Genomic DNA, 23209 nt, shown 5'->3' with positions numbered 1-23209 from the left:
GGTGGATGGATGAGTGAGTGAAGGGTTGATGAGTGAATGAGTGAGTGTGTGGTAGATGGTGAGGGGATGAGTGAGTGAAGGGTTGATGAGTGGTTGAGTGAGTGTGTGGTAGATGGTGGATGGATGAGTGAGTGACGGGTTGATGAGTGGTTGAGTGAGTGTGTGGTAGATGGTGGATGGATGAGTGAGTGACGGGTTGATGAGTGGTTGAGTGAGTGTGTGGTAGATGGTGGATGGATGAGTGAGTGACGGGTTGATGAGTGAATGAGTGAGTGTGTGGTAGATGGTGGATGGATGAGTGAGTGACGGGTTGATGAGTGGTTGAGTGAGTGTGTGGTAGATGGTGGATGGATGAGTGAGTGACGGGTTGATGAGTGGTTGAGTGAGTGTGTGGTAGATGGTGGATGGATGAGTGAGTGACGGGTTGATGAGTGGTTGAGTGAGTGTGTGGTAGATGAGTGGGTGGATGAGTGAGTGACGGGTTGATGAGTGAATGAGTGAGTGTGTGGTAGATGGTGGATGGATGAGTGAGTGAAGGGTTGATGAGTGAATGAGTGAGTGTGTGGTAGATGGTGGGGGGATGAGTGAGTGACGGGTTGATGAGTGAATGAGTGAGTGTGTGGTAGATGGTGGATGGATGAGTGAGTGAAGGGTTGATGAGTGGTTGAGTGAGTGTGTGGTAGATGGTGGATGGATGAGTGAGTGACGGGTTGATGAGTGAATGAGTGAGTGTGTGGTAGATGGTGGATGGATGAGTGAGTGAAGGGTTGATGAGTGAATGAGTGAGTGTGTGGTAGATGGTGGGGGGATGAGTGAGTGACGGGTTGATGAGTGGTTGAGTGAGTGTGTGGTAGATGGTGGATGGATGAGTGAGTGAAGGGTTGATGAGTGGTTGAGTGAGTGTGTGGTAGATGGTGGATGGATGAGTGAGTGACGGGTTGATGAGTGAATGAGTGAGTGTGTGGTAGATGGTGGATGGATGAGTGAGTGAAGGGTTGATGAGTGGTTGAGTGAGTGTGTGGTAGATGGTGGGGGGATGAGTGAGTGAAGGGTTGATGAGTGAATGAGTGAGTGTGTGGTAGATGGTGGATGGATGAGTGAGTGAAGGGTTGATGAGTGAATGAGTGAGTGTGTGGTAGATGGTGGATGGATGGGTGAGTGAAGGGTTGATGAGTGATGAGTGAGTGTGTGGTAGATGGTGGGGGGATGGGTGAGTGAAGGGTTGATGAGTGAATGAGTGAGTGTGTGGTAGATGGTGGGGGGATGGGTGAGTGCAGTGAAGAGCAGCACTGCCCTGGTGGAGCCAGCACTCTGAGTCTTGGCTCCACCCACAGGTCTTTAAACGTTGCCTTATTTGAGGTGTAGCATTCATTGCTTTGCCGGTCCCTGGCTACCCCACTGCCCTCCCAGAAGGCCCAGTGGATACGTACGTAAAACTCGGACTCCGTGGCGCAGAGCCTGGACCCGCCCTGGCTCGACGGACATGCTAAACGAGCTGTGCTTGTCCCCAACCGTGCACATGTGGCCCTGCTCGGCTGCCTGGCGGACCATCACTGTCAGTTTGTTGGCGATGATGGTGTTGAGGATGGAGATGACCACCATGGGGAACACGAAAGACATGAAGGTATTGATCTGCAGAGAAAAGGAGACAGCCCGTCGGACCCGCTGGCTGGGGCGCTTGGTCTATTGGGGTGACCAGCAGACACAGGCCCCCATCCAGCCTGGAGTCTGCCTGCTCTGAGCCCGGGGCCACAGGAGGTTTGCAGCCTCTCCCGCCCTCTGCTCAGGGGGCTGGGCCTGGGCGCAGAAGACAAGCTGATTCCCTGTGAGTCACCACAGCCGGGTATAATTTAAACAGAGAGAATGTATCCAACACAGATTTTAAACGTCAAAACATTTAAAATACGGCACCTCGCTGAGTGCAGGCAGCAGAAATAGCTACCTCTGGGGGCTGGGCGGGGCCCCATGGGCTGTGGGTCTGGCCTGGGGGAGGAGGCCATGGCCCTGCAGCCCCACCTGACCAGACTGGGTCCCCGGCTTGGAGAGGAAACTCAGGCCAATGCTGGCTTCAGGGGGTGGGCGATGCCTGTCCTCGGCTCCCAGCCCTCCAGCCTGGAGGCCAGACAGAGTCTGCACCAGGAAGGTGCTGGCTCGGTGGTCTGCCTTCTCCGGCCAAGGCGCACAGCACGCACGAGGGCTCAGGCTGTGCCCCTTTTTTGCACTCTACCCCCCACTTCTGAGAACAGGGGAGCAGCCCAGCCCCCACCCCTGCAACAAGCAAAGAGGAATGCATCTGATCAGCCCTGTGCAATGTGACTACGGGAGGAAGAAGAGGCTGACGGTGGGCCCCTGGACAGAGACGGGGGCATGGACGGGCTCTGCTTGGTCTATGCATTTGTCCAAATAAAACATGAGAGTGACTGGGGAAGAGACAGGCTAATTCTAAAATTCAAGTGGGAAAATAACATAATCTAAGGATAGCCAGGAATGTTCCAGAAGGTGGAGTGGCGGGTCAGTGTGAGACAGGGATGCCCCAGCGGTACTGCGATGGGAGCACGTGAAAGGAGACTTCCGTGAGGACAGTGTGGCAGGGATGAGTGGACAGGCAGGAGAGAGGCCAGAACTTTTGCAACGTGGGATAGCGATGGCACCTGAGCAGGTGGAGAAGGTGGGTGTCCATCTGCAAAGCCAGGAGGCTGCACCCTCTGCCCCTTCCCAGGACCCCCCTGTGCTTCCCGGGAACTGCCCACCCCGCTCCAGACCTGGCCATCAGCACATTGGGAAGACCTGGGCAGGCCCTCATTGGAGGAATGCAGGCCGCTTGTAGCCCCGCACCACGCTCATCCGTGAGGGCCAGCCGCAGGCCTTCCGCTCAGGGCTTGCTGAGTGAGAAAGTGCTTTTGTGGCTGTTGGCACCATCTCCCCAACTTGTGGGAAGGACCCACGGAAGAATGAAGCCCGCACAGGAGACAGGAGAGCGACACGATATGGTTCCAGCTCCTTGACTCAGCTGTGCCTGCAGCCCTCACTCCTGAGTAAAATAAATATTCCTCCCCCCGCCCCCCCGCTTAAGACAACCCAAATTAGTTCCTGAGACCTGTGCCCTAACTCTCACCAAAAACAAACGAACAAACAAAACTCAGATGGAGCAAAGGTTAAAAACAGAAATAAAAGCCACAAGACGGCCAGAGGAAATGATGGACGCTGGCTCTTCATGTATATGCTGCACTGTTGGAATTTTAAAAACAGTGATTCAGGTGCTGCTGTAAAATTTTGCTATAAAATGAGTGATGGAACATAAATTGTTTCAGTCCAGGGAGAAATGCCTGTCTTGCTCTCCTAATGTTTCTGTGACTACGCTCCCGCCTTCTCTGGCCCCCATGGGTGGTTCTGTGAGGGAGACGGAGGGGAATGAATGGCCCAACCATAGCAGTAAGTGGTGCCCAGGGCAGCTGGTGGGCAGCGGTGTGCTCGGGCGGGAGGCTGGCCCGGCCTGGTGTCGGCAGACAGGAGCGGCAGGGTGGCGGGTGTGGGGCCGCCTCCGGTGCAGCCAGGGGTTCTCACTGAGGTGGTCACCGCCCGTTCCACCCTCCGGAAGACCCGCGCTGGGGCTGTAGGGGCCGGCCCTCTCTCACGAGTCCCAGTGCGTTTAGGTAAAGGGGCAGCCCCGGGCTCAGCCACGTCACGGCTCCCCCAGCTGCCCGCGGTGCGGTGCGTCGGAAGGTGCTGAGTCCCGCTTAAGAGTTTGCAAACCCAGCGGCTTAGTGACACCGAGTCTGAAAATGGCTTCCTGGGCCGGCAGGGGCCCAGCAGACGGCCTGCCCAGCCAGGCCGGCCCACAGGGGCGACCGCCTAACCTCCGGGGCAGACCCTGGATGGAGCAGGATGCTCCTCGGACCCCAAGTCCTGACACAAAGCGAGCGCCAGGGCTTCCAGGGCAGGAACTATGGCGCGAGTCACTCCACAGTCGCTGTGTCACGGTCACGCCACACGGCCTCGCTGGAAAAGCAGGCTCCGTGCTCACTGCTGGAGCGGGCCGGTAAGTTCCGACGCGCCCACACCAGGGGGTGCTCCATCGACACCGAGAGTGAGCCCGGCAGGTGGGGAAAGAGCTGGGACAGAGCAGCTAGTGGGTCCCTAAAGTAAGGGGACAGCGCTACACCAGGACGGCTCCCGAGAGAAGCCACAGGTGCCGGCCCGCGCAGGCTCCGGGAGAGGACGGGGTTCCCGAGGGCGTCCTGAATTCAGAGCACCCGGTGGAGGTGGGAGCAGGTGGCACCTCTGCTGGGGAAGGGCCCTGGGTCCTTGCCCCTCGGGTCCATGACCACCACACGCGTCACCTTGCCGCCCTGGGACGGGAAGTGCTGGAGGTGGAAGGGACCGGAACTCAGGGGCCTGACTTCATGTCAGAGGACCCGGGTGCCGAGAGAGCAGGAAGGTTCTTTCCAGGTGACGGCCCAGGGCTTCCCAGGGCCAGCACTGTCCAGGCGACCTATGCCCTTGGCTGTCCCTCACCTAAGGGGCACCTACATGCCTGGGTGCTGCCGCAGCCCCAGAGTCAAAGGCCTGCTGCCCAGCAGCACACACGGTCCACAGCACACGCAGCTGGAACAGAAGGCGGCCAAGCGCTGAGCGGCACCCCAGGACCCGCGTCTGAGGGGCCCAGCGTGTGGCTGGGGGGGCCTCGCACTTCCCCGGAACTGCTGGCATTTCTGAACCAAAGGTGGAGGACCAGGGGACAGGACGGGATGGGACCAGGAGGCACTGAGTCATCTTATTGCCTGAGAAGCCGCCACGGGGAGGGGACCGTGGATTATGTGCAGCTTAGGGCTTAGCTACTTCCGACCACAAGTCTCAGCCGTGCACAGCTCAGTCAGCCCATTAGGTAGCTTGAATACGCAGATTTTGGCTCAATGTAATAAAGGACATTTAGTGCCTCCAATCCCCACTTCCCAGTTGGAACACAGCCTTTAGCTGTTAAGAAAGTGCTGTCCACAGGCCGGACGCCATGCTCAGAGCTCGACACACACTTCCAATCCACGGGGGAGAAGCTGCTGGCACCCTCACTTTACAGAAGGACAAACGCAGCGGGGCCCTAGCTGGGCCGCTGACCGAGGGAGCTCTCACGGCGTGGCCTCGGTGGGCCTCGGCTCAGCGGGCAGGAGCAGAGCGCCAGAGCAGCGGCGCAGCCAGCCGCGAGTGAGGGCTGTCCTCATCCGGGAAGCTTCCTGGGGTGTGTGCTTTCCCAGCTTCCCAGAGGGGACACTTTCTGGGGAGTAACTGCAGATTTTTGAAGATAACTGTAGTTCTTGGTGATCTCTCAGGGTTGACCTCTGTCCTTCTCTCTCTTCTTCCTCTGGCCACGCTCTGCTCTGCCCAGGTCCCCGGCCTCCTCTCTGGTTTGGAGTTTCTGAGAGAGGCTGGACCAGAGCCACTGCTGACTCAGAGAGGAGAGAACGCTGGAGTCCCAGGAGCCCTGGGTCAGCACCATGGACAGCGACCCCACAAACCTGATGGGGCTGCCAGGGTTCCAGGGAGGGGGGACTGGGATGGGCAGGGACCAAGCCAGCCAGGGGCAGAGGCCACCACGGACCCCCCACCTTGTCCTCGGACCCCTCCTGTCCTCTCATGAAGGGCAGCCCCAAACTCTGCAGGAACCCCGGCTCCAGGCCCTACACAAGGGAGTCTCCCCGACCCCTCAGGGCCAGAGCCACAGGGGCAGCACACAGTCTGAGAGCGAACGCGGTGGAACAGAAGCCCCTTGGGAGCTGCATCCTGTCTGCTCCTGGGTGGGCTGCGGCCCTGGCACCAGCCCAGCGGCTGGTCTCCCAACATACCTGCCCCTCCCCCTGTGCCCAGGGAGGTGTCCTTCTGGAGGGGCAGGACAGGGCCCCTCCCCTTGGTCTGGCCTATGTTCACTCGGATGCAGCAGCTGGGGAGAGGGGTGGCTTTTCGGTCATGCCAGAACTTCTCAGGACCGCATGGGAGCCATCGCACAGGGTGGCCACCACGGAGGCTGACGGCCTGTCTGCCGTGTGTCCAAATGTCCGCTGGCTGAAGAGCCACGAGAAGGTTCTGACCAGTGGGCTGTCTGCCTAGTAGCAACAAAGGGGGCTTAACAAATCCTTGGAGGGGCAGTGTCAGAGCGTGAGCAGGCAGGTGGACCGCACTGGGGCAAGAAGGGGCCTGAGGGTCACCTAACCACAGAGACCATGGCCACGCGGGCCCAGCCCCGTCCCCACCGCCCCTCACGCGGTGACGGCGACCCTTTGTCAGCATTGGCTGCTGCTCACCCCGCCGTGCGAGCATGAGCCAACGCGACCGGGTCTGCTAAGCCTTTGTTTGCACTCTGCCCAGGTGTCGGGCACCGATGAGCCTGAGGGATGACAGTGCCGGCTCCCAAGTGCAGAGTGTTCTGGGAGCTTCACATGTGCCCTGGCAGCAGCCACACCCCAGAGAGCATGCTCCACGCCAGCCGGGAGTGGGGGGGGGGCCTGGCCCTGAGCGAGCCCCCGGCCTCATAGGCGCTGGGAGTGGCTTTCTTGGCATTTGTTCAAATCCCCTCAGCCGCAGGTCAGGGATGTCCCAGGAGACCGGGACACGCTACGCCACAGGCCAGAGCCCGCAGCGCTGGCTGTGCACAGAAAGGTCCCACCTGCAGCCGGGGCCTGGCCGGGCCTGGGGACCTGCCTCCTCCATGCAGCTGGCCTGCCGCCTGTTTGCCATGTGCCCGTCATGGCCACATATGAGTCTCCAGCCCCACAATTTCAGTGTTTTCCTGCCATGTAATTGTGTGGGCAGTTCAGCAAATATCCTGCTCCCTCCCGATTTTGAATTACCGACCACTGGCAGCATTGGGCCGTGGTCTCTGTGGACATCTGGCTCTGTACCAGCATCTGGGCTCTTCTCAGTAGCATTACCCCTTCCCTGCTCCAGGTAAATCTCATCATGGCGGGCCCAGAACCTGGGCCGGATGGAGGGGGGCTGGGAGCAGGGACACTTGTGTCCTCTGAGGCCCCTAAGGCCGTGGTTGGCAAACGGCGGCTCGCGAGCCACATGCGGCTCTTTGGTCCCTTGAGTGTGGCTCTTCCACAAAATACCGACTTCTGCGCATGGGCCACGAAGTTTCAATCGCACTGTACATGCGTGCCTGCACGTGGTATTTTGTGGAGGAGCCACACTCAAGGGGCCAAAGAGCCGCATGTGGCTCCCGAGCCGCCGTTTGCCGACCATGGCCCTAAGGAAAGGGACTCACCCCAACTCAGCCAGCATTTGGCTGTTTCTTCCCAAATTGACCAGCCACTGGGCTTGGAGGGACCTTGTGCTCTGGGCTTAAGCCCCAGGATGTGACACTTCTGTTGTTGTTGTTAATCCTCACCTGAGGGTATTTTTCCACTGATTTTTTTTTTTATAAAGAGTGAAAGGAAGAGAGAGAGAGAGAGAGAGAGACATTGATGTGAGAGGGACACATCAATCGATTGCCTCCTGCACCTGCCCCGACCGGGGCTGGGGATCGAACCTGCAACCCAGGTACATGCTTTTGGCCAGGAATTGAACCCACGACCCTTCAGTTCAAGGGCCAATGCTCTTACCATAGAGCCAAACTGGTCAGGGCTGGAGGTGGCCCTGTGCTCCTTCAGCCAGGCCCCTCCTGGGCTTCCGTCAGGAATGGCTGTGATCAGGAGCGAGTCGGACCCAGAAAAGATGTCGGGATCCTGTGCCACCGTCCCACTCAGCCCCACTGTGCCATCAGCCTGGCTGTGGTCCGTCCAGGACACAATCAGTGGGTTAGGTAAGGGGGACAGGCAAGTGCAGCCAGAGGCCCGGGCGGTGCCAGTGCTGTCCCCAAGCGTGTCCGGAGCATGGCAGCCATGTCGGTGACAGGCCGTGCTTCCCTCCATCCCGGTGTCTCTTGCGATGGGCTTCCACGAGACACAGGCCCAGTGGACACGAGACTGCCCTCTCCAGGCACGTGCGCACGACGGCTCGGTGCAGGGAAGGGCCTAGATCACTGTGTTTCCAGGCTTGGAGCGAGGAGCAAGGCGGCCAGAGCACGGCCCCTTCTTGGGCAGGGCTGTTTCCCGCCGGTCACCTGGAACCCCTGCCACAGGCCTGGGGCGGCCAGCCGGGCTGGGGGGCGTGGGGGCTGTCCCAGAGGCAGGCCTCCGCTGTCGCAGGCCGCTCCGTCCGCACCATTCCTCCACCCACGAAAGGAATTTAATCTCCCTCCTAATAATGGTTCGTCACAAAGGCGCAATTGGTTCATTTGTTGGACTCGCAGAGCTGCAAGCCTGTGCGCTGGGGTTTTTGTTGGCGGGAGTGCATCTGGCTGAAGCCTTTGAGGAAAGCAAATGCGGCATTCATTCCCTCCCTGCCCGCCGCCCACCCCTTCCGCCACGCAAATCATGGCAATTTGCAGAACTGTGAATGGGGCCAGCCCGGGAGCCAGGGCCTGTGGGGACAGGCTGTCTGCTCTGGCACAGATAGGCAGGCTCCCCTGAGCGCCTGGCGCTGCCCTTCTGCCTGGGCTCAGCAGGCCACCTGTCACCTGAGCAGCCAGAACAGGTGATGCGGGTCCACGTGTTCCTTTAGCTTGGACGGTACATGTTTGTTCTCCCAGTTGCTGCCCCCCCCCCAGTGGGCTGCAGGGCCTGGCACCCCACTGTCCCTCAAATACTATGTGAATGAACAAAGGAGTGACCGGCTGCTCTAGCAAAGCACCGCAGCAGAACTATTCCCACAGCGCCGGCGGGGCAGCGTCCATCAGGGAGCTGGCGGGGACAGGTTCTGGTGAGGCCGCCGTCCTGTGCCCTCGCAGGGCTGGAGGGGGCCAGGAGCGCCCTGGTCTCTTCATGGGGACTCCACCCCCATGACCTCATCGCCGGCCGAAGGCCCCACCTCCTCCCACCACCACATGGGGATGGATTTCAGCACATGCACTGGGGGACACAACCATTCAGTCCACAGCAGCTGGCAAAGGGAGGGTGTGCCGTCCCAGCATGGGCACCCTAACCTGGGAAGCCTGGGCAGGCTCTGGGATACCGCCTGAAGCACGCAGACCCTGCGCATCCACGGCCGGACAGCCCATGCACACAGTACGCCAGCATACAGGCGACGGAACTCTGCTGGGAGCTGCATCACGAGAGCAGAAGCAGTGCACCCAGGCCGTGAGTCAGAGTCGGGGACAAGCCATCTCAGGGCGGCGGCGGGAGGACCTGTGCTGGCGAGGTCATCACTCTCATCACAGCAGTGACCCCGCAGCCCAGAACCTTCTTCCTCATCAGCTGAGACCCAAGTCATGAGTGGCCCTCAGAGGGTGATGTCCCCTCCCTCTCCCATCCCAAGATGAGACCACCATGCCATGCCCTCCCCAGATGTCCCCACCTGCCCCGCCATCCTTGGGTAGGACGGCCCGGAGCTCGTCCATGGCAGCGGAGCTTTCTAGAACTCTCTTCCCGGAATGGATCCGGGACTGACGCCACTGGGCGCTGCCCGCGCTCCCAGCCCACTGTTTTAGGATGCCGAGACAGCTCCTGCCCGTGGGGGCTCGTGTTTGACCCCCAGAGCCGTGATGCTGGAGGATGACCGTGCGGAGGAGCCGCGGCCGCACCAAGGCCATGGAGGCGTTGCCCTGCTATGACTGGTAACCAAGACTCATCTCCTCGACGATCTTCTCCCCAAAACACGGTCACACACTGTTCATGACATTTACATCATTGGACTCTGCAGGCTCCGTGCTGCCATGAATATTCATGGCCTGAGACACCGTGCAGGTACGTTCTGTGCTCCCAGAACAGTCCGCCTGGCCATGCCTCTCTGCTGCAATGTGACAATGCCATGACGGGGTCTCACTGGAGAATGTTCTGGAACTTCAAAGCTGCCAGCTGCCAGAGGCCCCTTTCACCCAGATGTCAGCCATGTTCTCGGGCCTGGGCCACCCTGCCATGACCCCCACAGGAGGAGAGAAAGCTGGGGAGGGCAGGAGAGAAGTTGAAACTGGGAACAGATGAGTGGAAGTGGGAGGGGACTTGTCTTAAGCCCCTCAGAGTGGCTGTGTGGGCTGCCCGGGCCTCAGGCCATGCTGGCCTCAGGGCTCCTGCAGACAGTCCGGCCCTGGGTCGAGGGCACAGGCTTGCCACGGGCTGTTTGTGTGATTCCCAGGATGCAGGGCCGTTTGCTGTAAAAGCCTTCAGGCCAGAGCCAAAGACCCAGAACCCAGGACTCCTGGTCACGGCCCTCCCCCCCCCCCCCCGCCCCCACACCTGGGACACATGTTCTTGCGGAATCCACCTCCCGCTGCTCTGTCTGTGCTGCCTATATAGCTGCTCCACCAGCAGCCGGGGCCAGAGCCATTGCCCAGCGGCTGTCCCGGGGACCCACTCAGAGCCACCCCCACTGAGCCAGCAGCCTGGCCCCCCGAGTGCAGGAGTTGGCTGCAGACCCACCTGCTGGATGGGCCCGTCCCAGGGAAGGAAGCGCAGCCCCAGGCAGTGACCGCCTGTTTATTTCCGGCGGCAGAGGCAAGCTGTCTCCCCAACACTGGGACCCACCTGATCCCGGGAAACTCCTGCTGGGCCTCACTGCGCTCCACCCAGCCCAGGCCTGGCCCCGCCCTGTGGCCGCGTGGCTGGGGAGGAACGCAGAGGCCGCTGCGGAGTCCACCACATGTAGTGGCAAGGGTGGGCTGAGGGCACAGGTGCGGCCCTGCCTGGCCCGGCCGAGCTGGCCTCACAGAGAACCTTCCGGCCCTGGAGCACCTGGGACCCAGGAGCACAGGTGAGGCTGAGCCCACTCCCTGTGCGCTCCGGCCAGCACCCAGCACCCTGCAGCCTCGGTGCAGCGGCCTCCTCGGACGCGGAGGGAGGGGCATGCGCTTGCTGGCGGTCGCAAGCATCCTGCGCCCCGCAGCCTCATGCAGGAAAGTGTGGCTGGTACTTCAGGTGCCCTGTTGTTTGTGGACAATGGCACTGCTTGGCCCGAATCAGCAGAGTGGCAAAGAAAGCCTCCATGCTTGTGAAGCTCTGCCCTGTGCTGAAGACCTGCCCCGTGCCCTGGCCGTGCTGCTCAGGGGTTAGAGCGCCGGCCTGCAAACCAAAGGGTCTCATGTGTGATTCCTGGCCAAAGGCATGTACCTGGGTTATGGGTGCATCCCTGAGCCCCAGTCAGGGTGTGCGCAGGAGGCAATCCGTCGATGCGTCTCTCTCACATCCATGTTTCTCTCTTTCTCTTTCCCTGCCCTCCCTCCCTCCTTTCCACTCTCTCTAAAAGCAACAGGAAAATATCCTCAGGTGAGTATAAAAAAAAAAAAAGAAAGAAAGAGAAAGAAAAGGCCTGCTCTGCTCTGCAAGGGAGTGTTGGGTCTCCTGGGACTGAGTGTAGGCGGAGGGGACCCTGGCCTCATCTTACAGGTGGGACACAGGTGCAGAGCGAGGGCTCCACGGGGCCTGTCTTCTGCCCCTAGGGCCAGGCACCCCTTTTTTTGTCATAAAGAGCCCACCCTCCTGGGCTGCATTCTCCGATCTCCCGAGGGCAGGAGAAATGAAAGGAGTTTGAGTCATTGGCAATGAGCGTGGAAGTTCCCAGCCAGCGTGGCCAGCTCCTAGAAACAGCCTCCCACATCGTCTGATCCCTGGCATGTTGGTGTCTGGGTTTTAACTGTGGCTCCTGCAGGGTGATCCCAGCTCTCAATTTTGAGGAGAGTCCCAGGGGCACCCCATCTGTTTTTTGATTTAGTTTAAAAGGTCAGGGAAGGATTCCATTCAAGCTCAGCAAGGGGCACCCAGAAAGTGCTGAAATCGGTTCTAAACACTTTAAATGTCACCCACTGAGGCACCCCCTTGGCAGGGGGAGATGGCCAGGCCTGAGTCCCTGTGCTGCTGACCACTGACCCCGTGGAAAGTGGCAGGTTCCCAGGCCACCAGTCCGTCCGCTCAAGAGACCCATGGAGCCTTCAGGACAAAAGGAGTTTGGCTTAGAGACACGAGGCCCTGCCCTGGGGATTAAATGGAAGCTTCTCGTGTGTTTCCAGGAGTCGCGCAAATGTAGGCATTTTGAATATGTTAGACGTGTCCTTTAAACAAGCTGTCAGGAAAAGGAATTGCAGGAAGTGGAGCGGGGCCAGCCTTGTCTCAGTGCCCGGCAAACATCTGCGTCTAGTCTGCAGGCCAGTTGGACAGGCCAGGACCTCAGAGGCACCTCCTTGCCCAGAAAAGCCCTTTTGGCTGGGGCAGCGCCCGTCTGCGGCTCACTTGGGCGACCAGTGTTATCCCCAGCCCTCCGGGACTCCGAGGGAGCAAGGGGTCCGGGAGACCTGCACCGTCCAAGCCCTGTGCCCTCATCTTCCCCCTGCACCACGTCCGGTCAGCCTGGAGGTGGAGCAGATGTCCACCAGGGCAGCTCAAGTCCCGAGAGGACAGGCCACCTCCGCAAAATGGGCCTCAGGGCTGGCAGAATCTGGGACCCGGGCATTGTGCCAGCCTGTGGGGACAAGGGGCCTTTTGGTGGCCTCTCTCCTCCTGCTTCCTGCACAGCCGTGTGGACATGGACCACCAAGACTCAGCGCTCACGGGTTCTACTGCCCTGCCCCCGCCCTGTGCGCCTGGCCTGCTGTCCCGGGAAGGCGGGCAGCCCGCCTGAGGCCACCGGAGCAGGTTCACCGGTAGGAAGGCCGCGTGCTTTTCTGGGGCTGGCTCTGCCTCCTCCAGGCCCATTGCAAGAGGGAGATAAACGGGCGACGTTATAGGGCTCCCCACACAGAGGACAGTCCAGAGGCGGTCTCCAGGCTGTGAGTTCGAGAGGGCCCTGGGCTGGACCCCTGCCCCCACTTGGTGCTCCTCCCCTTGAAGGTTCCCGGAGCAGCTGGTCGCAATGGGAATGGCAGGCGAGCCCCGATCCGGGTCCTGGGAGAGGCTCAGTACACATGCGACTGCTTCTCCCTCATCCCAGGAAATAAATCCTGACCCTCGACAGCTGCTTCCCACCGTGCACATCCTGTTGGGCACAGAGCCCAGGCCGACTGACTTACGACCGAGCGAGTCTTTGATTTTTGTTCCAGACCAGCATGTCCTGATGGCCCGACGCACAACCTGATGAACTGCCACTGTCCCTGGCCCTCAGGAGCCAGCGGCTCTGCGTCCTGCCCACAGCTGGGGAGTTACCCTCCAGGCACCAGCATTCCCGCCTGGCAGCTCAGTGCAGAAACTCCCGCACTGCCCAGGACTCTCTCAGCAGCTCTGGAGGTTGGAAGTAGTGTGTTTGGGTTTTTTAGTTGTTGTTAATCCTCCCCTGAGTATATTTTTCCATTGATTTTTTTAGAGAGAGTGGAGGAGAGAGAGAGAGAGAGAGAGAGACATCGATATGAGAGAGACATCCACTGGTTGCCTCCTGCAGGAGCCGTCACCAGGGCCGGGGATCAAACCTGCAACCCAGGTATGTGCCTTGATCAGAATCAAACCTGGGACCCTTCAGTGCATGGGCCAACGTTCTAACCACTGAGCACACCGGCCAGCGCAGAAGTGGCATGATTTTTAATGAAAGAACCATTCTTGATTACAAGGGCACAAAATTCTCTGAAGAATGCTCTAGTCATTGACTATGTCTATGTATTTATAATACATTCACCTTTCAACAGGGACAATGAGCTAAAAATGTTTTAGCATAAATAATGTGGCTCTTTTCCTCAGTCTAAGATTTATCCAAACAGTGTCTATCTTCAGCTTTGTTTCTTGGATGACTATGTTTCTTGTCATGTATCCTTTTGCAAAATTGTTGGGGTTTTCTTTTTTTGTTAATCCTAACCTGAGGATTTTTTTTTTTACCTTGCTTTTTCAGAGAGTGGAAGGGAGAGAGGGAAAGAAAAGAGAGAGAGAGAGACTCATGTGAGAGACACATCGATTTGCTGCCTTCTGCATGGCCCCTGGGGCCATGCCCCGAACCTTTGACCAGAAATTGAACCCAACACCCTTCAGTGTGCAAGCTGATACTCTAACCACTGAGCCATGGCAGCCAGGCGCAACATGGTTTTTAAAAATATATATATATTTTTTGTTGATTGCAGAGCAGAAGGGAGAGGGAGAGAGATAGAAACATCCATGATGAGGAGAAACCAAGATGGCGGCATAGGTAAACACCCGAAATTGCTGCCTCCCACAATAAATTCAAAAATACAACTAAAAGACAAAACGGACATCATCCAGAACCACAGGAAGGCTGGCTGAGTGGAAATTCTACAACTAGAAGGAAAGAGAAAAGCACACTGAGACTCAGAGGAGCTGCGGAAGTGGAGTGCAGAGGTACGGAGGCGCACGTGGAAAGGGCTGGCAACTGAGGACGCGGCTGTCTTTTTGAATCGGGAGGGAGACACAAGCCCCCGACTGCTCTGAACTCCAGTTCCAGGTGAGTCTCTGGGGACCCAGGACTCATACAGGGAGAGGCTGGACTGTCTGGCATCGGGCAAAACTCGGAACTCGAGGGCAGCTCTCTCTCGGAGGTGCTTGCAGTGATTACCGCAGGACACTGAGACGCGGTAATCCATAGCTGCTTGCTCTGCCCTGTTGATCCCCTGAGACCCCGCCCCACCCAAGCTATGGCAGAGGCTTTTGCATATGAATGCCCTGGCCCTTTGCAATCTGAAAATTACCTAACAAACTGCAGCTGGGCCAGACAGACCCAGAACTTCCAAGAGAAGGCCCAAGGCCCCACAGCAGCTTGCATTGCTTCACAGCTGGGCCTCATTTGGGCACCTCCAAACCCCAAACAAGGAAGGGGAATCTGCAGATCTCTTCATAGCTCCTGCTGGGTAGCTTCAGGCAGAGGCTAAATTAGCACCTCCTTAGAGATCCAAGAGCCAGTGTACCCAGTGGTCAGAGTGGGACCATCCAGATTACAACTCCTCAGATCCATAAGGGACATACTCAGGGGGCAGACTCAGTGAGCACCAAAGCCCCACTGAAGCAAGTCTTGCCCCATAAGGGTGTCTTCAGCACAGTTCTCCCACTGTAGACACAGCTGACTCTCATAGCCAATTGGCCTGGAGGTCAATTCCTCCCAGTGATACCTACAACAATCAAGCCTTAACTACAACAAGACTATGCACAAAGCTCACAAAGGGGTGCACCAAGCGTGTCCACCTCAGGTAATTGGGGAGGCTGAGCCACTGGGCCCTATAAGACACCTAGGACACAAAGCCACTCTACCAACACAGGGAAGCATAAAAAATGCAGAGACAAAGAAACAGGTCACAAATGACAGAAATGGAGGAAAGCAAACTACTGGATATAGAGTTCAAAACCACACTTTTAAGGTTTTTCAAGAATTTTCTAGAAACCGCCGATAAACTTAATGAGACCCTCAAGAAATCTAGTGAGACCCTCGAGGTTGTGATAAAGGACCAACTAGAAATTAAGCATACACTGACAGAAATAAAGAATATTATACAGACTCCCAACAGCAGACTAGCGGATTGCAAGAATCAAGTCAAAGATCTGAAATACGAAGAAGCAAAAAACACCCAACTGGAAAAGCAAAATGAAAAAAGAATCCAAAAATACGAAGACAGTGTAAGGAGCCTCTGGGACAGCTTCAAGTGCACCAACATCCGAATTATAGGGGTGCCAGAAGATGAGAGAGAGCAAGATATTGAAAGCCTATTTGAAGAAATAATGACAGAAAACTTCCCCTACCTGGTGAAAGAAATAGGCTTACAAGTCCAGGAAGCGCAGAGAACCCCAAACAAAAGGAATCCAAAGAGGACCACACCAAGACACATCATAATTAAAATGCCAAGAGCAAAAGACAAAGAGAGAATCTTAAAAGCAGCAAGAGAAAGAAACTCAGTTACCTACAAGGGAATATCCATACAACTGTCAGCTGATTTCTCAACAGAAACTTTGCAGGCCAGAAGGGAGTGGCAAGAAATATTCAAAGTGATGAATACCAAGAACCTACAACCAAGATTACTTTATCCAGCAAAGCTATCATTCAGAATTGAAGGTCAGATAAAGAGCTTCACAGATAAGAAAAAGCTAAAGGAGTTCATTACCACTAAACCAGGATTATATGAAATGCTGAAAGGTATCCTTTAAGAAGAGGAAGAAGAAGAAAAAGGTAAAGATACAAATTATGAACAACAAATACACATCTATCAACAAGTGAATCTAAGAATCAAGTGAATAAATAATTTGATGAACAGAATGAACTGGTGATTATAATAGAATCAGGGGCATAGAAAGGGAGTGGACTGACTATTCTTGGGGGGGGGGAAGGGGGGGGGGGGGTGGGGGAAGAGACTGGACAAAAATCGTGCACCTATGGATGAGGACAGTGGGGGGAGGGGGGGAGGGCGGAGGGTGGGGTGGGAACCGGGTGGAGGGGAGCTATGGGGGGGGAAAAGAGGAACAATTGTAATAATCTGAACAATAAAGATTTAATTAAAAAAAAAAGAAAGAAACATCAATGATGAGAGCGAATCATTGACTGGCTGCCTCCTGCACGCCCCCTATTGGGGATTGAGCCTGCAACCTGAGCATGTGCCCTGACCGGAATCAAACTCGGGACCCTTCAGTCTGCAGGCCGTCGCTCTACCCACTGAGCCAAACCAGCGAGGGCCGCAACATTGTTTTAGTAATTCCTCTGAGCCAGCCTTTTGTCATCAGTGACCTCGGATGTGTTTAAAGTGGGGCAGTGTTTAGAGTCCGCAGGAGACTGCACGGAGGCCTGGACTGTCTCCTGCACAAACAGCTCTACGATTGGGCAGAACGTACCAGGCGACTGTTTATGACACTGGATAAGTCGCGGTGCGAGGCTGTGGTCCCCACAGTCACCTGCTTCTTTTCGTGGGGACATTTCCCTGATCGTGACATGAGGAGCTGGGGTCTTGGCAGAGCCCGGCTGTTTGGCTGAGGAGGCAGAGATGTGAGGTCAGGGGGCCAAGTGGCTTGAACCTGCAGAGTGAGGCACGGGAGGGGGACCAGCAGGACAGGGGTGTGGAGAAGCAGGGCTGTGCACAGACAGAACTGTGGCAGGTTAGGGGAGAGCAGCTGGCAGCTGGCAGCTGGCGGAGCACGGGAGAGGTCTCATGAACATCCCACTACCCCCTGTGAAGCCTGCAGGGTTCACCTTAGGAGTGAGGCTGCGTCCTCGGGGAGGGTCCACCTGCTCTCAGCGAGCCAATTCTAACCGACAAAACCCCCAGGGAGACGGAGCCTGGACTAATAGGGGGTAAAGGCGAGTCTGCCCAAGTTTGCGAGGCCAGCGACTGAGCAGCCCGCTGAAGCAAGAATGTCCACTCCTCAGAGAGAGACAGCAGAGCCCAGCGTCTCTGCCATGCGCCACACACACTGTCCGGGAGGAATAAGATGCCTGGAGATGCAAAGAAATAGGACAATGGGACCACAGGGAACGCAGTCGGTTCAGAGACCGGCCGTACAGAGCGAGGCATGGGCCGTCAGGCGTGGACGGCAGCTCTGACCTTGGACACTCGAGGATGCGTGTTGATGGCTGAGAGCAGCGGTCACAGAACAACCGCAGAGAAGGGGCTATGAGTGTGTAGGACCTGCATGCTGGAAACGACCGATGGGGGAACGGAGGGGCCCCGAAGAGCCGAGCAGCCGCTGAGCTCCGGCGCCCGAGCCCGTCAGACGCCACGCCTCCGCACGCCGGTCGGGGGGCGCGGCCTGGAGCCCTGCCGGCTTTTCACACGCACTGACTGGAAAGCTGATGCTGAAACGTGTGTAGGAAGCGAAGGACCTGGAATGGCACGGACGGGGTTAGGGAAGAAGGCAGTTGGAGGACTCACTCTACTTCACGCGTGCCAGCCGGCCGCCGGTGCCACTCGCCTGCGTGTGACCTGCTCGCACGTGCAAGACTGTAGAGCCGCGCCATCACGGCGGCGCCGGTGGGGCAGGCCGAGCACAGGTGAGCGAGCCGCGGGCTCCGGACCAGGGTCGGGATTTTTGATTAAAGTGCCAAACACTTCAATGGGGGGAAGACTCTTCACGGGGGCACTGGCCACTCAGGTGCCTGTGTGCAAAGAAGACTCGGCCTCATACGCTGGCGAACGTCAGCTCAGAATGGACCCTGAACCTAAACATGCCACGAAGCGATAAAGCTTTCCAGGAGGCAGCAGAGACACGCATCCCAGTGGCCGGGGCACCGAGGCTGCTGCATGTCCCGCATCTGACTCCGAAGCATCTCCTCGGCTACACGAGAACACGCATGCACACGCAGTCCTGCACACGCATGCTTATAGCTCAGCCCTCCGACCGGAGAGCGAGGGGAGTGAACCGGTGGGGGGTGGGCTGCCCTCGGAGCACTGCCCCGGGAGGAGGTCGCTGCCGCAGCCGAGAAACACTGGCAAGTGATTGGTGGCCTCATTGCAACCAGTTTTCCTCCACTTCGTGGAGACAGGTTGTGCTCGGCTGCCTCTGCCTCCGTGGAACCACGTCGGACTCGAACGGCCTGGTGCTCAGGCAGCCGAGCAGGGGGTCCTGCGCTCCTCCTGGGACACTCCGCTCCCCCAGGGAGGGGGCACCCCACCCAGGGCTGGCCCACCCAGCGAGGGGCACCTCTGTTGGCACGGAACCAGAGCCTTTCTGCAACAGCGATGGGGAGGTGGGCCCCGGTCCTGGAAAATGGCAGCAATGAGGCCACGACAGGCCCACGCCTGCTGCTGCTCACACAGGGCTCCGGGCGCCCGCCTGCCGATGCTGGAGCGGAAAACGCCGGCCCAAGCGGGATCTGAGCGGGACACTCACACCCCAGGCTTCTGCCAGTCTCGGCTCCTGGCCCTCCTGGCCCCGCTGCACAGTGGACATTCACTGTGTGGCCTGACCCGCGCCTTGCCGCCCGGAAGCCAGCGACGCGAACCTGCGACAGCAGGGCCTGAAACACGCCCAGGTCAGAGCGGGGCGGCGGAATGGTGGGGTGACTCCACCCACGCGCAGGGCCACGTGAGGACGGCCGCCTCCTCCAAGACGCCTGCATGGACAGCGGGGCCGCCCTGCTCCTGGCCACTCACTCGCCCAGGGCCCTCCACTCCCGGAGCTGAGCCTGTGCTGGCCTGGGGCCGCCCTGTGCCCCCATCAGCTCCGCTCGGCCTGTGGCCACCCGGCCTGGGCCAACTGGGGAAATGCCCCCTGTACTCTCCACTTCAAAGCTGATCAGATATCTTTATCACCAGCCCATTTCTAACCATGACCTGTTTACAAGTGCCCAGGGGGGACTCCCAGAGGCGGTGCTGGGAGAGGCCCCGTGTGGGAAGGGACCCGTGATTGGCCCACGCCTCCGAACACGGTGGGCGAGAGGAGACACCCCGACGCAGGCACCCAGCTGCTCTCTGGCCAGATGTCACTTTACGAACAGCAGAAGTTTGCCCAGACTGTCACGTGGCCACTAGCCGGAGCAGGGCTGTAACCCGGGAAAGCGCCCGGATGGCGATGGCCGCCCAGAAAGGAGGAAGGCGGCAGGCCAAGGCCATGCCCTGCAAGGACGCTCGTTCGAGTGCAGGGAGCAGAAAGCTGCGGGTGCCAGGAGCCCTGGGAGCTGGCGGCCCTAAGGGGACGAGGGTCTCTGCTAAGTGCCCGGCAGCGAGCAGCGGAGGCCTTTAAGGAGAGGCGCTGGGAAGCGCACGGGTCTTTGGCAAATTGGGCGCAGAAGCAAGGCCAGGCCATTGTGGATACTCGGCAGACCATCGCCCAGTGGCCGAGGGGCCAGGACACACCACGGGCCCGTGCCGCAGCCGCCGCACAAGGACGCAGAATGGCCCTTTGCGATGCGCGCCAGGTGTCTGTTCCGTGGGGCCAGCCGAGCGGCCACGAGCCGGAGGAGGGTGCTTTATGGGGCTGTGCTCCCTCGGCTCTTGTTCTGACGATGGTGAACTCAGACAGCTTCTGGCCGAGCCCTGCAGGTCTGCTTGGAGGCATCTCCTGGGTGGACAGCGAGTTGCTGACCTAAGCCTGTCGCATCACACCTTTGAAGGCAGGTAGCATAGCTGCTGCCCCCTCAGTGCCAAGGCAGGTTGGGAGAGGCCCCTGGGCACAGCCGGTCAAAGACAGGAACTTCAGGAAGAAAATGGAACCTCAGAGAAGGGAAAGGTGATTCCCACGGTGACCCGTGCCCACGGCGCCGGTTGCCTCTAGCGCAGGGAGGGCGAGGAGGGCCGCCCTGCTGTGACTCTTCCCCACTAGCTGTGGCTACTTGGGGAAGGGGCCTCTCCACACGGCTCCTCAGCAGAGGTGAGGGGGACCCATGACGTCACAGTCCAGGGATCGAGGTGCAGACAGATGACAGCGCCTGCCCCCATTGTCCCACTGCCGAGTCCCACTTCAGGGGCATCAGCACCGTCTGGTTGGCAGGTATGGCTGATGTGTGAGATGATGCCCGACAGGGACAGTGCTGCTCTGGCCCCTCCTCCCACCCTCCCGGCCCCTCCATCCCTTGGCCTCCCTGTCTCACCTGCACCGCCACGGCTACCCATGGCCTAGAGCAGGGGTGGGAAAACTTTTTGACTCGAGGGCCACAATGGGTTCTTAAACTGGACCGGAGGGCCGGAACAAAAGCATGGATGGAGTGTTTGTGTGAACTAATATGAATTCAAAGTAAACATCATTACATAAAAGGGTACGGTCTTTTTTTTTTAGTTTTATTCATTTCAAACGGGCCGGATCCGGCCCGAGGGCCATAGTTTGCCCACGACTGTTCTAGATCCACGATGCCATTCAAAGTGGCACTTCAGCCGGAATCCTCCATGGATGCCTTCTCCTGGAAGTCCTGCCTGACAAGCCTTTTGTGGGGGGCTGGATCCCCCCACCCCACCAGGTCCCTCCTCCAAGTGACTGCCAGGGTGGGGTCCCAGCTGGGTTCCCATGATGCTGTGCTCAGACTTGGGGGACAGCAGCGGGCTGCTCGGCTGCAGGGTGCTTGCCTCCCACAGCCCCCACCTGCCACCACGCCCAGACTCCGGGTCTGCCCAGCAAAGGCAACATGGTCTCCACCACACCCAGGAGGGCGCCTCTGAGCCTTTCCGTGGCAGGAGCCCTCAGCACCCCATGGCTCCCTCGAGCCTCTGCCTGCTGAGGTTGGGGCTCTGATCACACAGATGGGGAGACTAAATCTAGACCAATCAGCTGGCCTCCAAGCACGGGCCGGCCGGCACCCGCCAGGAGGCACGGGCAGCCTGGGCACCTGCTGAGACCTGTGGTCTCTGAGAGCCCCGTGCAGGGGCCTCCGGGTGCCGGCCCAGCGCACAGGGAATCTGGAGGCCACCAAGGCCCACCAGTGGCCCCCAGGGAGGTCAGGATCTGAGGCCCGCCCCCTTGAAGAAGGAGGGGATGAGATAAAGGGCTGAGGCCTGGCAACCCTGGAGTGAAAGGTGCCAAGAAGGGGGGTCAGGCTGCTCCCCTATCCTCTCCCCAGCTTCCCGGGAGCAACTCCCTCTGCCCAGAGGGAACTCCTTTAGGGTGAAGGAAAGAGACGCCAGTTTTCCCATCCTCTCCCCCATCCTCTCCCCCTTCCTCCCCCCATCCTCTCCCCCATCCTCTCCCCCTTCCTCTCCCCCATCCTCTCCCCATCCTCTCCCCCTTCCTCTCCCCCATCCTCTCCCCCTTCCTCTCCCCTTCCTCTCCCCCTTCCTCTCCCCTTCCTCTCCCCCTTCCTCTCCCCCTTCCTCTCCCCCATCCTCTCCCCCTTCCTCTCCCCCATCCTCTCCCCCATCCTCTCCCCCTTCCTCTCCCCCATCCTCTCCCCCATCCTCTCCCCCTTCCTCTCCCCCTTCCTCTCCCCCTTCCTCTCCCCCATCCTCTCCCCCTTCCTCTCCCCCCTCCTCACCCCCTTCCTCTCCCCTATCCTCTCCCTCTTCTCTCTCCCCTCCTCTCCCCAAGGCTGCTCACCTGGATGACGACTTTGATGGTGTTGGCACCGACCACAGGCGTGCACACCAGGCTGCCGGGGTGCTGGCCGTCGGCGCCACGGCTCTGCTGGCCCATGGTGAAGAGCATGGGCACAGCCAGCAGGCCCGCGGCGACCCAGATGGCGCTGATGAACTTCTTGGTGCGGCTTCGAGACATGAGGGTCTTGGCCTTGAAGGGGTGGCAGATGGCCAGGTAGCGCTCCAAGCTCAGGCTGGCCACATTGAGGGCCGTGGCGTAGGTGCAGGCGTCTCGCAGGAAGTAGTAGCCCCTGCAGACGGCATCCCCGAAGGCCCAGGGGTGGTGCACCCAGATGAAGTTGTACAGCTCCACGGGCATGGCCAGCAGCAGGATGAGCAGGTCGGAGAGCGCCAGGCTGCCCAGGTGGTAGTGCACAGTGCTCTGCAGGCTCTGCAGCGACTTCTTTCGCGCCAGCGTGAACACCGTCACCGTGTTGCCCACCGTGCCCACCGCGAAGAGCGCCAGGTACACGGCGGTCACCAGCGCCTTGGAGTAGATGTCCGTGTCCACGTCCAGGTCGCTGCCGGGCGGCGCTCGCTCCTGCTCGGAGGCGTTGTCCCAGCCAGGGCCCGAGGGCGAGGGCGGCAGCGGGAAGGGCTGGGCGCCCCGGGAGCCGGAGCCGGCGGCTGAGCTATTGAGGCGCATGGTGAGCGCTGGGCCCGGTGCCGCGCCAGTCCGGGTCCCGCTCAGTCCCGCGCCGCCGCCGCCGAAGTCCGCGGAGGGTGGGCGTGTCTCAGGCGGGTCGGGGTGGACCGAGCCCGAGGGGAGGGCGCGAGAGAGCCCGGGGCGCTTTCCAGCCGGGGAGCGACCGCCCGCCCCCGCCCCCTGGAGCGCTAGGGGCTGGCGCTCACCGGCTCCGGCTCCGCTCCTGCTCAGCCTCCCAGCCCGGGCTGCCGGCGCCCTCCGTGCTCCGCCCCGCCCTCCCGCTCGGGCTGCGGGCGAGCCTGTGCGGGAGCGAGCGCACTCCCTGCCTCAGCACCGGCTGGAGCTCGGAGCGCGCCCCCCCCCCACCCCGCACCCCCCCCCACCCCGCCCTCCAGGCTCCAGGAGCTGGCGGCAGAGGGGCGCGCCCAGCCTGGGGGGCGGGGGCGCTGAAGAAGGGGAGGCGGCCCCAGCCCTGACCCCGCCCCGCTGAGCTGAAGGCCTGGGGTCCCCAACACGCTCCCAGGGGCAATTGGGCCTGGGCGGGTAGGGATATTGACTGTTTACAGGCACCTCCTGGGCAGCAGGCCTTCCTTCCCCTTGCCTTCTCCACTTTCACCCCCCGCACCCCCCACCAGGGGCTG

General features: G+C 59.5%; 1 protein-coding gene across 1 annotated transcript in view; it reads right to left on the bottom strand.

Annotated features, from left to right (window-relative positions):
- NTSR1 (neurotensin receptor 1) overlaps positions 1 to 22813 on the bottom strand; it is a 32227-nt gene extending 9414 nt beyond the window's left edge. The window contains exons 1-2 of the mRNA XM_036323614.1: positions 21885 to 22813; positions 1431 to 1632 (exon numbers count right to left, since the gene is read on the bottom strand). Of these exons, the coding sequence (XP_036179507.1) occupies positions 1431 to 1632; positions 21885 to 22568 (886 nt within the window). The 5' untranslated portion in view covers positions 22569 to 22813. The remainder of the gene's footprint in view (positions 1 to 1430; positions 1633 to 21884) is intronic.
- Between the last annotated feature and the right edge of the window lie 396 nt (positions 22814 to 23209).

This window comes from Myotis myotis, unplaced genomic scaffold, assembly GCF_014108235.1.
Source record: "Myotis myotis isolate mMyoMyo1 unplaced genomic scaffold, mMyoMyo1.p scaffold_m19_p_9, whole genome shotgun sequence".
NCBI classification, from domain to species: Eukaryota; Metazoa; Chordata; class Mammalia; order Chiroptera; family Vespertilionidae; genus Myotis; species Myotis myotis.
The sequence above is the reverse complement of the archived record's forward strand: the minus strand, read 5'-3'. Positions and strand labels throughout refer to the sequence as shown.